This window comes from Euprymna scolopes, chromosome 20, assembly GCF_053919585.1.
Source record: "Euprymna scolopes isolate OS-2025 chromosome 20, ASM5391958v1, whole genome shotgun sequence".
In the NCBI taxonomy this organism is placed as follows: domain Eukaryota; kingdom Metazoa; phylum Mollusca; class Cephalopoda; order Sepiida; family Sepiolidae; genus Euprymna; species Euprymna scolopes.
In genome coordinates this window covers 107,585,190-107,605,073 of record NC_136501.1, presented here as the reverse complement: position 1 = coordinate 107,605,073, position 19,884 = coordinate 107,585,190, and the positions used below count along the sequence as shown (strand labels likewise).

At 30.8% G+C, this 19,884-nt stretch overlaps 1 protein-coding gene across 1 annotated transcript; it reads right to left on the bottom strand.

Moving 5' to 3' along the window:
• Positions 1 to 711: 711 nt before the first annotated feature.
• Positions 712 to 1,458, bottom strand: LOC145241633 (uncharacterized). The gene has a single exon (XM_080104715.1). The coding sequence runs from the start codon at positions 1,456 to 1,458 to the stop codon at positions 712 to 714; it is 747 nt and encodes a 248-aa protein (XP_079960841.1).
• Between the last annotated feature and the right edge of the window lie 18,426 nt (positions 1,459 to 19,884).

Genomic DNA, 19,884 nt, shown 5'->3' with positions numbered 1-19,884 from the left:
TGTGTATACGTCCGAAAATATACACACACGCACACATATGCAAAACACATATAAACAAACACACAAGGATAGACACAAAAACAAACACATGCATATATATACATATATATATATATATATATATATATATATATATATATATATATATATAGACATATATACAGGGTGCGGCATAAATAACGCCCTTTCTTAATATCCTTTTTTTCTTTATAATATGAATGCAATTTAAAGATAAATAAAAGTAAAAGGTATATCTCAAATTTATTAAATATCTAATTCAATATCCACATTCGTGATCTTTACAGTAATGATCTTCTGAACTAAAAAAACGATTTTTGGGAACAAAATTAGATAATAAAAATAAAATCAAAATAAATTTAATGAAAAAAAGGATACCAACTTTATTAACTTTAAAATTTAACTCAGATGTTCAAAATGTTCTCCATCATGTGCCATACAATTTTGAACTCTACCAGCGACACTTTTACAAACTTTTTTACACTCTTCAATGGTAATTTCATGAAATTTATCTGAAATTGCATTTTTTAATTCCTGAATTGTTTTCGGCTAAGATTGTAAACTTTATCTTTCAATATACCCCACCAAAAAAGTCTGGTGGCGTTAAGTCTGGAGATCGTGATGGCCATTCAATTAGTCCCCTTCGTCCTATCCACCTATCTTCAAAATTTTCATTTAACAATTCCCTAACTCTTAATCCATAATGTGGTGGAGCCCCATCCTGTTGAAAAAAATATCAGTCTGATTTTCACCTCTTGGCCAAAATTCCGTTTGAAGCATATGCAAATAATTATTTTGATTCACAGTACCCTCAAAGAATATTGGCCCTATTAATCCCATACAAGAAATGGCAGCCCAAACTGTTACTCCTGGCGAATTAACATCCTTTTCCAAGATGATATGAGGATTCTCATTACTCCAATACACACAATTATGGCGATTGATATGCCCATTTAACTTAAAGGTTGCTTCATCTGACCACCATATCTTTTCAAGGAAAGTTATATCTTCATTAACTTTATTCAAAAAGATTTCACAAAATTGTAATCGTCTATATTGATCTCCATCATGCAAACTTTGAAGAACACGTGGAGTATAAGTTCTCATCTTCAGCTTCTTCAATATTCTGCGAACACTCCTATCACTGATTGCTAACTCTGTAGAAAGACGTCTACTGGATTTTTGAGGAGTATGCAGCAACGATTCTTGTACTTCATTGGACTTTTCTAAGCTCGTTGCAACAACTGGCCTTCCGGATCTTTGAGCATCTCTTACACTTCCTGTGGATTCAAATTTTTTAATCAAGCTTTTGATATTTCGGCTTTGCACTCTTGGGATGTCATATTCATCTGATAACAATCTTGCAGTTTTAGCACCATTATTATTATTTTGATAATACAATTGTATTGCTTTTACTCTCTGTTCAATTGTTATTCTCATGGTTTAAAAAATACCTGAAAAAATAAATGTTTAAGAATTAGTTAAAGAAAATATACATAAATATAATAAGATATAAAAGGGCGTTATTTATGCCGCACCCTGTATATACACACACATCTTTATATATATATATATATATATATATATATATATATATATATATATATATATATATATATATGTATATATATGAATATATATATACATATATATATATATATATATATATAAATATATATATCATAGTACCATTAACGTACATACGTAGGTCGTACGTGCCATGGATTCAAGATTATAAATGATTATCTATTATAGATAGTAAAAGTATATAGAATATGGTCAATTATAGATTAACTTAATTAGTTATTAATTTATTTATTGCGAATTATTATCCTCATCTTTCTTAGATGTTGTTTCACGACGTTTCCTCTGGACTTCATCAGATGTTTACCGCGAAGATATATGAGCTCTGAATCTCCTAAGTACATTCTTAGCAATTACTGACATCCCTAGTTGTTGTCGTCTCACCATATAAGCCTCTGCTCGGCTTTGGGTAGGGCTGAAACCACTAACGCGTATATGCACTAAGCCACGGGTCCCGAGGGGCGATCAAGATTTGATCTTTTGGTCTTATAAGTCCCAGTTTACTTATTATCTGATCTTCCACGGTCGGGGTTGTACCGAATAGTATATATATATATATATATATATATATATATATATATATATATATATATATATATATATATATATATATATATATATATATATATATATATATATATATCGGCGCTACTTCAACATTAACTCTAATAATAACCAAGGAACTTCTCTAACCACATTAATTTAAAAACTTTACTCTAACAATATCCCCTTCTCAATCAAATGGACTATCATAAAAAACTTAAGTCTTATACTTCAGGCTCTAAGTCATATCGCCTCTGCACAACCAAAGCTATAACTATAATCACTTCTTCTCAAAGTAACAGTATAATAAGTTCTAAAAATGAACTGATCTCTTTCTGTAAACATAAGTCCAAATTTAATTCAGGCAATTTTGAAATTACATAGTTGTTACTTTTACCTTTTATATAGATATAAAAAAATCCCTAACTTTATCGTTTTACTACATGCTTCTTAATACTTTATAATTTAATAACCATTTATTTATTTATTATTTCTTCTTTGCATTTAAGCATTTTCTGCTTTATTTTTTAAACTTTCCTATCTATAAATCTACCGATACCTTCATATCTTGTATGTATATTTACTTATATTTTACTATATGCATTTACTTACTTATTTTCTTGCTTGTTCCTGAATTTGCAGATACCGGCCATCCTCTTCCATTAAATAATTTTATTTTATTTACTTATTTTATATTTTATATTTTATTTTTTATTTCTATTTTTTATTTTTTATTTTTGTATTTATTGTTTATTTTAGTATTTATTTTCAATTTATTTATTTTCCATTTAGTGTCTTCTAACAGTTCTTCTGACAGTTGTTAAGGGATTACCGGTACATTTCAGTTGACCTATAAGTTTTTGCCCTATAAATTTTTCGCGCCTTTAACATTTCCTATCTGGGTTATTTTGACATTTGTGTCTCTATTTTATATTTAATTCTATCACCATTTAATTTTTCCTCCTCTTTTTTTCTCTGATTTTCTTATTTATATTTATACCTCAGCAGAAGAGTGAAAAGCACATCTTACTTTTTTTATTAATATTATTGGACTTTTTTTCTTTTTTTCCCTTGTACACATTTGTGTGAATTATTCCATAGATTTCTGGCTTTGGATTATTTTAGACCATCTTCCAATTACGGGATTTCCTTAAATTTGCCTTGTGCAAATGGAAATTCAATTAACATTCTTAAAGTTATATGTTTGGATTTTACCGTCACTAGATTATTTATCTTCCACCAGACTATCCATTCACGTGTAATCACCTTTTCCTTCACAATATTCCCTCTGCTTTACTTTTGCGTTATGAAGTAAGTCTTTGACTTAATTGTTGTTTAATCAAATACTTTTGCATGCAAAATTCGATCCCGCATTTTATCTGATTTCTACCCTCTGATGAGAAGGAAAGCATTTCTTCGAAACTCCCCGGATTAAGGACTATCCATTTATCTAGTGTTTACTTTTCAGATTAAATATGTTTTTAACTCATTTCAAAGTGTTTTTAACATGTTTTATTAACTGTTTGCTCGTATATATATATATATATATGTATATATATATATATATATATATATATAGTAATTTAAAAATATATATATATATATATATATATATATTTATAAATATATATATATATATATATATATATATATGGCGATAAAGCTACACTGAATATACCGCGTTTCATCCAGGGCGCGGTGGATACGAGAAAGCTGATTGGCTAACTAAAATCTCAATAGAAGAGGAGCATATAAAAAGGATAAACAACCACAGAATTCGAGCATAAGCCTGAGGAGTCCTAGAGTCGATGAAACGCGGAATATTCAGTGTAGCTTAATCGACATATATATTTTTTAAATTACTAATTAGCTCTACCTACGTATTGAGCATTTTGAAGTAAATACTTAAAGTTTACGAATAAATCTATACTTTCGTATATTAATTTTATGTGAGTAAAATAAGTAGTTATACATATATATGTATATATATATATATATATTATTTAATTGGAATTCATTATTGAGATGGGTATTCTGTTATTGATTTATTTATTGCGGACTATTTCATCATCTTTACTGGTTGTTGGTTCACGACACGGGCCAGAGGAATAGTTGGCCGAAGCATGGTGAAACAACAAAAAAAAAGAAAGATGAAGATAATATTCCGCAATAAATAAATTAATAAAATGATACTCATCTCAATAACTCTTAGGTAACGAGGACAGAAACTTTTAAAAAATCACATGTGTGTGAAAATACTTTGGAAATACAATGCGATGCTTTGTTTTGGAGGAACAAGATTAAATATAATTTATTTGTACTTAAAATACACCTAGTCAGATTTTTATTTCTATCCTATTTACTTTTATCTGTTTTTTTTTTCTTACCACGTTAGGTGTTTGCAATTGTCGCGCTTTCGTTTTGTTTGTAAGTTCCCTAAATTCACTAGCTTTTTTTTTTAAATGTCACAACACATTTTGCAATGGTTGCTCGCCAATCTTTCACAATAAATACCCGTGTAGCTGAAACCACTGTCAATAATTTCCCAACTCTTTATCTGTGCCAAAACCAAAACGTAGATTCCATGAACAAAGCTTCTTTCTTAGAAGTGCACGCCTGTGGAACTCTTTCGTTTGCATGTTTCCCACCTGACTATAACTTGGATGACTTCAAGTCCAACATAAACAAATTCCTGATGAACTGCCCACTTAAGTAAGACATTTTATCAAATCTCCAATACTAACGATTACTACGATACTTTTCCCATTGATTATTGTACACGCAATAACGCTTATCACCGAGTGGCTTTCGGGCCTTGATAAGTGGTGACTACCATGTAAAAAAAAATAATAAGATAACTATTTTTAACGAAAAATCGCTCGAAACAACGCAAAAAATACTTAGATTAATGGGCTAAACGAAATACTACGTACAAGACAACAATTTGCCCACTAGAAGTGTTATAGTGAATAGATTCTGACCCAGAAAACTTAAACCGTCCTCTTTTACTCAGAAACATTATTAATGGAATGTAAGAACGAAACAATCATATAATGGAAGCCAGAGAGATGAAACTGACGAACGTAAATCTAATCAATTGCGTTGAAAGTCATTTTCTTTCTTAAAAAAATCCTTTGTTTCGTGTGTGCATACATGGTTTACTCTTGGTATTTCTTTTCCGGAACAGGCCTTTTATATCTAATGCGAATGTTTGCATTTCTAATTGATAATTATTTTTTTATAGAATTAATGAAAAAAAAAAAACGAAAATAATTTACCTGCTGTTAATAGGCGTTGAAAACTTAATAAAATGATAGAAGAATGTTATGTAGGTTAATTAAAACAGTTTGAATTCGATTGAGTTACGCAATAGCTGATTCTAGTTTCGAAGAATGTCTTGACATAATTAAATGATTTGCTATAAAAAAAGAAAAGAAAAGAGACAGTTGGTTGTGATGAATATGGGAATTCTCGCAAATTTAGCATATTATTAGTAGCGGACTTCATATGTATTATTATACAGCCAATTATAACTTTATTATTTAAATATACGTGATATATATATATATATATATACTTTAAAATACAAAACTTTACAAATTAACTTAGTTTAACGTAGTAATTTATTGTTGTATGTTGAAGGGGACAGCTCCCGGTTTTTAGAGAAAGGAAGTAATTAGGATCCAATATCTTTATTATTGAAGGAGAATTTTGGAATCGAACGCAGTTATCAAAAGTAAAAATGAGTACATTTTTGTTAGTTAGATACGATTCCATGGATGCAGTGAACTTATCCATTGCAGTGAAGAATGCAAAATTTAGAACCTTTGAAACAAAGAATTTGGTACACAGAAGGTTGTGTTGGTCTATTTGGGTCGAAGCAGGAACAATGGAACAATGAAATTAAAGAATATTCTTATGTTGTCAGATCCCGAGTTGGTGGCATTTGCCTGGGATGCACATATTTTGCTCGGAAGATGTCACATAGGATTTATATATGCACTTAAGTTAGACTAGAAACAGTTAAGTCAGAGAAGAACGCGAGTCAGAGAACAGTCCGTGATGGTCCGGCAGAGAGTAAGCTGAAACTCCTTAGAAATCGAATTAAACAAAAAATGTAGCAACTTAGTCTGACAGCGGATTTTCATCATCAGCTGGAAAAATAAATGTCTTATATTTGTTACGTAAGCATTTTGTTTCGTTCGTCATTTTAAAGGCAAGTTTAAGTGTTTGTCGTTCAAGTGTATATGTATCATCACTAGGGCTGTGACAAGAGAATATTCTTATCATTGTTTCGACTCTCGAGTATATATACGTCACAGTTAGACACTAGGTATCAACTGAGAACCACATTACTCTATCTGAAAACATATGATATTAAATGCTATATACTCGAGAGTAAAAATAATGAAAAGATTATATATATATATATATATATATATATATATACTTCAGAATAGTTTTTATTTAACAATCAGTTGTTATAGAAACGTGAGATTGTAGCTTTGCAAAATATTACTGGCAGTAATATTCTATAAGTTATCACATCTAAACAAGAATTGTTCGATATGCAAGATAGAGCAAATAAATTAAATTGTAATTCAATGAATTTCAAAAACTCTCATTGAAATGAAATTAAGTGGTTGAGTTTCATATCAAAGAATTTTTATTATTCTAAGCAAGACAAAGAATGCTTTAGAAAATTAACCTCCTTAACCTATACGGTTTCGATATCTACCATCTCATCAAAGGAGAGAAAAATATTAGCAAATAGTTATAAAGGTATGCACCCTATTTGCTAAAGTCAGTGAGACATGGAAAGTCAAAGTGAAAATAATACATTTATCAGAAGCCCTATAGCAGGAGGATTTGTAGAAAAAGGATATGGATATTTTTGTAGATACAGCTTGCTTGGTAAAATCCATGTTATATATATATATATATATATATATATATATATATATATATATATATATATATATGAGTGTGTGTGTGTGTGTGTGCGTATATATATATATATATATATAATGGGCTAAGAAATTCCAACTAAAGATGCATATTTAAATAAGGGGCTGGTCACCGACAATGTGTATTTTTTAACACAATTTTATTATTCCGTGTGTTGGTTTGTTGGAAAATTATGTTTAGATCATTGTAATAATGTTTTTAAATCAGTGAAATCGTTTTTAACGCGTTTCAGCCCTTCTGTGAAGCGCAGTCTTCAGAATGTATTTAAAATGATTAGAATATATCTATATATAATTAAAAATGTAAAAAAACATTTTCGTAGTTCATTTGAAATGTTTCGAGAGGTAGAAACATGTGTAAATGATTCTACTTTTCATTCGTATGTCCAATTTTTATTACTGGTTCATTGGGCTGGACTAATGTCTTATGTTTCTCTCTCTCTCTTTCTCTCTCTCTTTCTCTCTCTCTCTCCGCTTGTGTTTCTATTTATCTTTCTTTGTTTTTTTCTTATTTTTTTTCCTTTTTTACTCTTACTTGAGTGGGGGTGTGGGGCCCATTGGCACTTGGTCAACTGGGTGCATAGGGTAGAATGTGTGTGTGTGTGTGCGTGTGTGTGGGTGTGTGTGAGGGTGTGTGTGTTTTCTTTTATTGGTTTGATGAATGTATGTTCTGTTTTATAGTATTATAAAATTATTTGCTTCCCTGGGAAGGTAACTGTGATTCAAGATCGTTACTAATGTGGGTGTGGTAGGAGGGTACAGCTCCTCTGAAACAAGGTTAGGGGTGTTTTCATTCAATTTTAATATTTATTTTTTGGATTCTTAGATTTTAGTATTGTGATTTTTCATTTCAGTCTTAGACTGTTCGGGTATTCTTAATATTATGTTTTGTTTTTTTTTAGATAAAGAGGTGTATTATTAAATATACGTAAGGGATTTTTTTTATGTTTATATTTATTTGTCTCCCCATGTGGGTATGGCCAGCCCCAGGATCGGTTCTTAGTGTGGGGAAGATCTCGTCCCCAGAGGAGAGGAGCCACTTGGAGGGGTATAGTTATGGGAGGAGGGATGAAAGAATGGGTGATAGTTATCTCACTCATGAAGAGAAATAGATAGGTTGATAAATAGATAGATTGATAGATATTATAGTTTTAAAATAAAAATAAACTGATATAATTCTTTTATCTTTATATATTTTTTTTATTTTTGGTTTGACCCCTTTCTTTCGCCTCCATTTTCAATTATGTGCAAATTGTTTTAATTAAATTGCAGCCGACGTAACCTCTTGACAAGTGTCGGACGAAAGGTACCTCGAAGTTTTTTTTTTTTTTTAATTTAGTGGAATAGTCTTTTGACTATTTTTCGTACCCATCTTTTCTCCCTGCATCGATCTTCCTCCAATTTCTACCAATGACTCCACTTATTCCTTTTAAAACTTTAATAAATATGTGTACCACTAAAAACCTCTGTATGTACATACATATATATATACATAAACACACACACACACACACACACACACACACACACACATATATATATATATATATATATATATATATATATATTTCAAGAGTACCCGTCGTTGACTGGGTTCAAAAACAGCCTACAGAAAATGGACTCTGATTTATAAAAGTATGAGAGGTTATGAAAAGGAATGGTTGTAAATTTCGGTAGAATTTGGGGGGTATCAAAACCAAAGCAAAATATGACGAAAGTAAAAATAAAATAGATAAACCCCATATACAATCACTGTGTACACTGAAAGATTTATCACAATAATCTGTGGATCTATATTAAAAACCTTGTTAAACTTTGCGATATATTTCCATTCTATGGAGGTTAGGTGCGAACGAACACCCCATAATTTTATTATACCATATTTCTTCAAACTGAAACATAATTATCAAGTTATACTTACGCACATAGATATAAAAAGTCTTTATTAAAGTGTGTGCCTATTTCCATTGTATGGAGGCCAGGCGCGAACGCAGACTACATAATTTAATTATACGATCCCTATTTAAGTTAAAACATACTCACCAAATAAGTCTCATGTGCATCTTATAAAAACACATGTAAACGTTTTTTTTAATTTCTAATTTTTTTATTTCCATACTTTGTGAATATGGCGCAGACCCCGCAATTTTAATGACACACCGTTCTGCAAGATCAAACATACCCTTCCTGTGTGTCGATACATCTTCTATCATTATATGTGATCAGTTTTCTATAGTAGTCAACTATATAGGAGCCTATTCGTGACCAGACACACACACAGCCATTCAGCTTTATATATATATATATATATATATATATATATATATATATATATATATATATATATATATACATTAGCAAACAGTTAATAAAATATGTTAAAACCACTTTGAAATGAGTTAAAAACCTATTTAATCTGAAAAGAAAACTCTAGATAAATGGATAGTCCTCAATCCGCGGCGTTTCGAAGAAAAACTTTTCTTCTCATCAGAGGGGAGGAATTAGCAAAATGCGGGATCGGATTTTGCATGCAGAAGTATTTGATGAAACAACAAGTAAGTCAAAGATCTTACTTGAAAACAAAAAAAAGTGAAGCAGAGGGGATATAGTAAAGAAAAAATGATTACACATTAATGGATAGTCTGGTGGAAAATAAAAAAAATCCAGTGACGGTAAAATCCAAATGTAAAACTTCAAGAAAGCTAAAAGAAGTTCCATTTGTACAAATTATAAGCTCTATTTCCTATTTGGTTTTATCGAGCTTTTACATCTGGCCGAGATAATTTTATAAATATTAATTCTTTAATATTTATAATATACTTTAATTGTTCCATCTTGGATCATTTCTGTAAATTTAATTGTAATTTTATTTTATATATATATATATATATATATATATATATATATATACATACATACATACATATAATATATATATATATATATGTATATATATATATATATATATATATATATATATATATACATATATACTGTAGGGACAAAATTGTTTGCAGGCCTATTTTTTCTCAATTTCATGATAAATTTTCCTTATATTTTATTTTAATACGTTTTATCATATGCTACTTTACAAAACAAACACAGGATTTTAATATTGTTTTCAGTTTAGCTAAAAAATTATGCATGTTACCTAAATTTATTAATTATGGCTAAGGTAGAGTGAGAAGGGTTAAATTAGTTGCTACGAAGTTTACATTATAAATTTCTATAATTTTGAAGCGAGATCATCGAACTGTAGAACGTTTCGTAATTGACGGCAACGATAGAAGAAAACACACAAAAGTGATTAACTACGATATTTTTTCAGATGCAGAGCTATTTTCGACCACGCAAGCGTGTCTGCCATCTCTAAAAGTACACAGGATCGGATTCCGAAACAAATAACGGACCTGAGAACACCGAAAAATTGCCTCATTTGAGTGATATCAACTGTCAGAAGCGACTAGGATTGACCACTAAATATTTGAAAACCAATTTTCCAAATGTTCTTACGACTGATAAGGCTAGAGCAACTCTCGACGGTCCCGACGGTTGGATCAAGTGATGGCTTCTTTAAAGCAATAGCTCGCGCTTGCGATTCATACGTCCACAAGGAGAAGGAGGAGTTATGATTTGGGCTCGGATTATTAGTAGTGATATTATTGGCCATTTTACTTCTCCCTGTAGATGACAAAATGTATTCTATAAACTACTGCAAGATTTTTTAGTAGAATGCATTGCCCCGGTTGAAATCAGAAAATGATGATGTCAACAAGAACCATTATTTAACATGACAATGCTCCAAACCATTCTTCTCGGTTAAAGAAAGCTTCGCTTTTAGCCCAGGCGATCTCTGGTAAACATCTGATGGATTGGACACATCAGTCCGGGTTTGAATCCGATAGAGCATCTCTAGTCGACTCTGAAAGGAAGGTTTACTAAAACGGGCATCAATTCAGCAGTAAAAAGACGTTTAGGAGCGGATGAAGGTGTATCTTCTGAAATCCCACCCAAACAAGTGTATTAATAAACATTGTATGTGGATGGGAGGCTGATTGATTTGATTAAGAATGGGAAAGGGAAGCCCATAAAGAGGTAAACTGTTTTAAACATTTGTATTGTTTTGGTAATTTTATTCGAGCAATAACTGTTGTTTTCTTGTAATATGGTATCAATATATGTTACTAGTATCATAATGATACAATGTATAAAATTAAATACTATTCCTGATTTTAAAAATCCATATTTTCCCCAAAATATGATTATTTGGTTTCCGTTTTTTGAGCATTTACTTTATATATTTGCATATCAATCAATGAGAAACATAGCTATTATATTGAACAATATTAAAGCATAAATTAATCAGAATATACGTTTTGCAAACACGTTTGACCCCACAGTATAATCTTGAGAGGTATTTAACCTTTAAACTTATGTAACCATATTTATTTTTATATTTTTGTATAATTCCTTGAAAAAATATTTTATCATTAAATCATTTATTCATCTGCAATAGTTGCATCAAATTGTTTTCTCGAATTCACAATAGTCTTAATGTTATTTAAGAAATCATAATCTATCTAACATATAACAACACTGTTTCGAGGATTTAAAAACAAACCAGTATATTAAATCATAGCTCCCCAACAAGGTTGATCAACTACCACCTCCCTTAATCACAAAAACAAACAAAAAAAAACGTTCCAGATATTGGATCTAGCTCCCTGCTCAAGATCAATTTGGTTAACCTATTTCTGCTGCAACAAAATGTCGTTCATACATGTAAGATCCGCACTTGTCTTCGAATAAAGTTATATTATTCGATTAACCTATTGCACTACCTTCCACCGCCTCTATTTTAATTAATTTATTGATATTTACAGTCTTATCTTTGTATAAAAATATAAGAAATTAATATATATATATATATATTAATATTTATATGTACATACATATATATGCTATATACATATATATATATATATATATATATATATATATATATATATATATATATAATATAATTATAACCAGCATTTTACATATTTTTATATATTTATTATTATCATAATTATATTAATAATAATAATGCTCATTATTATTATTATTATTATTATTATTATTATTTTAATTATTACTATTATTATTATTATTATTAAAACACTACCGTGTTTCAATATATGGTTAAGTAGCAGATGTACTGATTTTGCACCGCTTTAAAGAGTCACCGCTCAACAATATCTCGACTAAATTTAAAATAATTATTACAGTTTATAGATCCCCTTCTCAGCTCTATTGTGAAAACAAACTTTTAATTTTCGTTCAGTAAGACACACGTTATTTTAAAACTTCTGGTGTTACAAATCGTAAAATCTATAAAGAGGTGAGCGACGCGTTTCATGACTTGTTTCCATTAGAAGCTGTGGAACAGCAGAACACTACTGTATGTGGAAAGTGGATAAGTGGATAAGTATATATATATATATATATATATATATATATATTTATATATATATATATATATATATATATATATATATATATATATATATATCCTGCTGCGAAAGATTTCATAACCTCATTATCGTCGGTCAACAACCCATTAAGTTACCTAAATAACAGGTGTAATATGTGTGTAATAAAAGAAACAAACTACTTATAGCAAAAAGAAAGCGGATCACGACAGTAATCAAGTAGAAAATAATACAGCAATTACATAGTGTAATTTATAAGGGTTATCTAGAGTATGTCCGAATAAGGAATGTGAAATTTCAATCATTAAAACTTTGAAAAGGTTAATAGCAAGCAACTGTATATATATATATATATACACACACACACACATTCACAGACATATATATATATATATATATATATATGTGAATGTGTGTGCGTGTGTGTGTCTGTGTATGTGTGTGTATGTGTGTATGCATATCTATATATATATATATACATACACACGCGCACACACACACCCAAACACATACATACACACACATATATACATATATATATATATATATATATATATATATATATATATATATATATATATATATATATATATATATATATATATATATATACTCATTTACATTGTAAGTGGCAGTAAAACCTTCATGATCTCTTATTACGGCAAGGAAACAACATCAGAAACATAAATATTTACAAGCTATGTATATACTTGTAATATAAATTTCATAAAGGCGTTATCAAAAAATATCATATTTATTTGCGACCAATAAAAACTCATTTGCACGTTCAGAGCATATGCATCATTAGTCAAAATATAAGTTAACGAAGAATACTTATACAACATCCGGTCTAATTTATTGGTAGTATGGTAGGTTAGACCCGTATTTTTGTTGACTTGTATAGATTGGCGAAAAAATACACCAGATACCTACATACTAGATATTTTTTTCGTATAACTATACTACAGCTGGGAAATGAAATCGAGTTCTTTGAAAGTACTAAATGTAGACTACAAACTACAAAATAGTGATATGGGGCGAGAAGGAGAAAAAAGCAACCTTACCATTTGTGTCCCAAATGATGCTGATTTAAACATATCTGAGAGGAAAAAGATAACGAAAGAAAAATATTTTACGTACATCATGAGAAGAAACTGGAATCTTAGATCTTCATCATTCCAATAATTATAGGAGCAACCAAACTCTTGAAAAGAAATTTAAAAAATTACCTGGTGAATATATTTGGTGAACCAAGTGCAAGATAGATACATACAATTGCACTTAAAGGAATGGTAAGAATCTTATAAAGATCTCTCGATAGGAATGTTTGCGATAGTGGGTGGATGTTTGGAATTCAGTATGATACTCCATCCTTAAAACAACAAAAAAATCAATAGAGACCAAAATAAAATACTATTAAACATCTACAGTCATCTACATTTTCTAAATCTGGAAATATTTCGTATGAACTATACAGAAACTGACAATCTATGATATATATGGGATTCACTTTTTACCACAATAATACACATATTTTGTACTCATTCAATTCTATCCATATCATAGATTACAACTTTATTATTCTAAATAAAATTACAAAAAAATTAATCCTGAAATTCAATGAATGATTTACTTTTTATATTGCGGGTTCACCCAAGGTAATGCACAATGCCACAGCAGGGATTTGAGCAGCAAAATATCGGTTTACAATGCACTTCATCAGGTCATGACGGTCGGGGAAGCAGCAATCCGAAAGTGAATTACAAGGTCTAACACTTCGGGGGAAGAAATAGTTATAGAGTAGATGACCTTCTGACATCTGGAAATCTCTCAGGGCGGAATGTTACTACTGATCGGGTTCGTCGAGGTATTTACTTCGAGGGAGTACAAGTGTGTGTGGTTCACGGAGACTATAGAATTAAAGTACTTGCCGAGCAGACAGAGGGATGCAATATTTCATCAATTGAGAGAGAGGCTGAAGAATAGCTAACAGTTCGGCACCTATTAGCGACTCTCTTTGAATACTGTCCAGGAATAAAAGACTAGTAGCAGATACACCAGCCCAGATGTGACAACAATACTCCATCCATGGGCGAATGGTGGTCTTGTAGAGGTAAAGGATAGTTTTATGTGTAACTAACTTCCTAGCAAGGTAGAGAGAACCCAACTTATTTGCAGCATCACCGGCAACACCCTCGATATATCTGTTCCAACTCATGTTCCCTGTAAACATTAAGCCGAGGAGTTTGAAGGAAGTACTTCCAGGTAATGTATCATCCACAATAACTATTTGTGGTTGAGAATATTTTTTGTAATTATTAAAGGAAAAAAATGCTTAGAATTGCCATCATTGAATATTACAATCCATTTTTGCCTTCATTCATCTACAGATTGGAGGTCTCCTCTAGGGTTTACGTTATTTCCCTACATATGTGTTAATTCGTTTTCCCTTTGTGCCTACTATAGAGGCCGATGTCATCAGCAAATTCTCTCATCTCAGGGACAATATACAAACTATGAAAAAATATAAAATAATATACAAATGGTATAAAAGACAATTATCCTTATACATTAGAATCTATATTCCACGAAATTATGAGAATACTACTGTTTTTGCATAAAGTATATGTTTATGACGCTTACAAAGGCGAATGATACATATTAAACTGAGCATAAACCTCATAAAAATGCCCCTCAAATCTCATAAAATAAATTAAAGTTAGTGATTATCGGTCAGTATCGCCGGTCAACAACCTATAAAGTTACATAAATTACAGATGTAATAAGTATCTAATAAAGAAAAAAAAACTAATAGCAACTCACTACTTCGAGCTGAAAAAAAAGCGGATCACGACAATAATGGTGTAGAAAAGAATACAGCAATTACATAGTGTAATTTATACGGATAATCCAGCTTATATCCGAATAAAACATTTTATTTATTGACAGCTCTATAGGCATGTATATATAGTAGTCATTGTGGTGCAAATTGAATCCTATAAATATTATGGAATATTGTACGCTTCTTTATTTACAACACACACACACATATGTGTATGAATTATATTTTTCTTTATTTGACTTGAGCGTGTACTTCTATATTTTATTTTATTTATCAATTTAAACAACCGTATATTATTTATTGTCTTCAAATGAATGTAAGCATTAATTAGTTATTATAACCTTAATATATTACTGTGTTTATATTATACTTATATTATGACACCATTAAAAATGTACACACACACACACACACACACATATATATATATATATATATATATATATATATATATATATATATATGCATATGAAAATGTAGAACAAATAATACGGATAGTATAAAAGCTTATAACCTTATTTGTTTTCTATTGTTGATACAAAATAATATTATGAAAAAATTGAAACACTTGAGAAGTACAACATTTTCTCTCTCTCTCTCTCTCTCTCTCTCTCTATATATATATATATATATATATATATATATATATATATATATATGGGGGGGTCTGAAAATTGTATATATTTTTCCCCAAAACCAAGCTATATGTAAGATTATCAGTTTACATTATCATACATTTTAAATATATCTCATACTATGCATATAAAAAAAAATGTCGGTAGAAAAAAAACTCCGAGGGGCAAAAATTACATCTTTACTTTCCACTAGGATTGATTGTTTTATTTTACACTCGCATGCCAAATTAAAGAAGCGGATGGCATACTTCAATCTATCATTGGCATACTTTCAAATGAGCACACATTATATCTATATTCCTCTTTTAATGTAGATGTTATCCATTCTTTTTGCGATACCTTTAGAATGAATTCAATTATTAATACAGAAGGGCATTTTTACGTAAATGCTAGTTGGGAATAATTTTCCCTTTATGTAATTTTGTACCCTCAAATGAGAAGTGGCATATGTAGTGTCCTGAAAATATAAGTACTGTCTGACACGTGTTTCGTCGTATACGACTCATCACAGTGGCTGAATATAGCGAGATTTAAAATCGGGGCCCTCTGGTAGGAAGCCTAATCCACTACCACTGGATTATCTCCGAAGATTGCTGAATGTATTACGTTGTTATGTAGATATTATTGATTTTTTTCTTTGCGGTCTTCATTAATGTAGCACTTGTGGATCCAAGGTACTCTTTACAATCATTTACAGTAAATATTTACCGTTTGTGCACTTATTTTGGTCTTTTTTTCAATTACATGGGCATTTATTCTTATTTCTACAGTTATTTATTTACAACAACATTATTTTTTTATTTTAATTTTTTTACACAAGAATCACCAAAAAGCTCGGAGGCCACTCGAGGATAAGAGTTAATGTGATTATAGCGTAGTAAACATGAGAAGTGTGAATTTTATGAATTCGGTTACTGAGGGGGGCGGTACATCAAGAACTTGTTTACGTTGGACTTGAAAACAATGTGATTGTAGTCAGCTGGAAAGCAGGCAATCGGAAGAGATTGCCACAGGTGTGCAGCTATAAGAAAGAAGCTTTTCTCGTGGAATCTACAGTTAGTTGTAAGCACAGATAAAGAGTGTGTGAAATTATTGATAGTGTTTTTGGCTAGACGAGTGTTTTTGTGAGACTTTGGCAAGGGGGAACATAGACTGAAGTTCGGATGAGCACTTGCTATGAAAATAAAGATAATGTAGAGAGAGGATCTCCACGTCTCTTCTGTTTGCAGGGAAGAGAAAAGGGCATCCCCTCCATATATATGTATACACAAATACATAGTACTCTGTGGATGTTTTTTTTTATTTAAATATATATAAATGGGCTTTTTCCGTAACCACAACTAAGATAAATGTTTCTCGCATGTTTTTCCAGTTAGAGACACCCCGTTTTTCTTTTCTATTAAAAACATGCTACATTGCCAGAAATGTGTTTATTCATAAAGTCTGAAGAAATGTTTTTTTTTTTTTTAAATTTTCAAACAATACAATGCTTGAAACTGTCGAACTGGACATTGAAACAATTGTAACATAATATGAAATACACTTTTCGTTGCAATCAACACCTTGTTTTGAAGTCTTGATTTTGCACACACAGTATATAAATATTAGTATATATTAATATATATATACACTTATATTTATATATACATATATCTATGTAAACATAGATAGATAGATAGAAAGATAGATAGATAGATAGATAGATAGAAAAATAGATGGATGGATAAATATATTGATATAAAGATAGGTAGATAGATAGAAAGAAAACTAGATAGATAGATAGATATGGGTGTGTGTGCATATATATATATATATATATATATATATATATATATATATATATATATATATATATATAGGGTGAACAGAAAGTCCTTGGACCATTTTTTAGTTTTAAAATTAAATATTGTTAAAATCACTTTTTCTCTTTTCGAATAAAGTAAGTATTTAGTCTAACTATTGATCTAATTATTTTCAACAAAAATATTAAAATAATTTTGTTTAAACTTTCAGAAAAATGAGCAAACGAGAGGCCATAATTCAACTTCATTGCGCGGGAAGGACAAACTCAGAGATTATTAAGCTCTTGAAAGTGGCTAAACCCACCGTGTACCATGTTGTGAACAGATTTAAGGAACTTGGTACATCCGAAGACCGTCCTAGGAGTGGAAGACCTCGCACTGCTCGAACAAAGAAGGTGATTAAAGCTGTCCGAGAGAGGGTAAGGAGGAACCCGAAGAGATCTGCAAGACAAATGGCTAAAGACATGAATGTGAGCGTGACCTCAATGAGAACCATCGTAAAAAACGATCTCCAGTTGTCCCCCTACAAGATGAGAAAGAGACAGTACCTCACACCTGCCCAAAATCACAAGAGACTTGAAAGAACAAAGCTTCTTCTTGGAGAACTGAAGGCTGGCACGGCAGAGCGAGAGATCGTTTTTTCTGATGAAAAACTCTTCACAATTGAAGCGACTATTAACAATCAGAACGACAAAGTTTACGCAAAATCTTCAGCAGACATTGATGACTCCGTGAGAATGGTTTTCCGCCGACAAAAGCCGCCTTCCCTCATGGTGTGGGCTGCAGTCTCCAAATCTTGGAAGTCGCCTCTGATTTTCGTGGAGCAAGGGGTTAACATCAACACAGATCGCTATATTAACGATATTTTGGTTCCAGCATTTGAAGTGATGAAGAAACACTTCAAAGATCAGCCTTTCACCGTCCAACAAGATGGAGCACCATCCCACACCTCCAGAAAAACTCAGGACTGGTGCCAACGTCATTTTCCAAGATTCTGGAGTAAGGAGATGTGGCCTCCTGCATCGCCTGATTTGAATCCCATGGATTTTTCTGTGTGGTCTTTGTTGGAGGCGAAGGTCTGTTCTGTTGCTCATTCAAGTGTTGATGCTTTGGAGACATCTCTTCTGAGTGAATGGGCTAAAATACCTCAGGAAACGCTGCGTACCTCGGTTGGTAACTTCAGACAGAGAATTCCACGTCTAATCGAAAGGAAGGGACATCTCATTGAAAATAAATAATTTGAATTTATTCGTGGTTTCCTAACTTATAATTTTCATTCATGTTTAATTTATATTTTTGTAATTTTCCATTAATAAACCACTTTTGAATTGGTCCAAGGACTTTCTGTTCACCCTGTATATATACAATTACATTATGGGCATTACACAAGTAATACATTTCATAAAATTACAATAAAATAGTTCAATTTAACCATAATCCTAACACTCCCTAATTCCGATTCTTTCTATTTGGGATGGGCATGTTAATTAGATGCTGGCAATAAAACAGATTGCCTGTCCCAGAACCAGAACGTTCACTGGATCCGTATTTCGGTATTTTTAACATTCAAATTCTTCTAGGAATGATGGGATATTTATGTAAAAAAAAATTGGATATATAAATCTCTTACTATGAACTGTATAGAAGTTTTATTTTGCAAACATTGTTCAGAACAAGAAAACTGTTCATAGAAAATAATTCCGATTTTTGAAATTTTGAGATTAGAAATATGTTGTAGTATTTTTCGGACTTCAGAACTAATTTTCTCATATTTTTTTTCTCCATAACACGGAAATCTTTCTGTCGAAATAAATTATCTGCTAGTAATTTCTAATGGAAAACTTTTATGTAATCAACACATTTTCTTCCCAGATACCAAACACACACACACACACACACACACACACACATACATACATACATCTATCTATCTCTCTATCTATCTCTCTATCTATCTATCTCTCTCTATATATATATAGATATATATATATATATATGTGTGTGTGTGTGTGTGTGTTT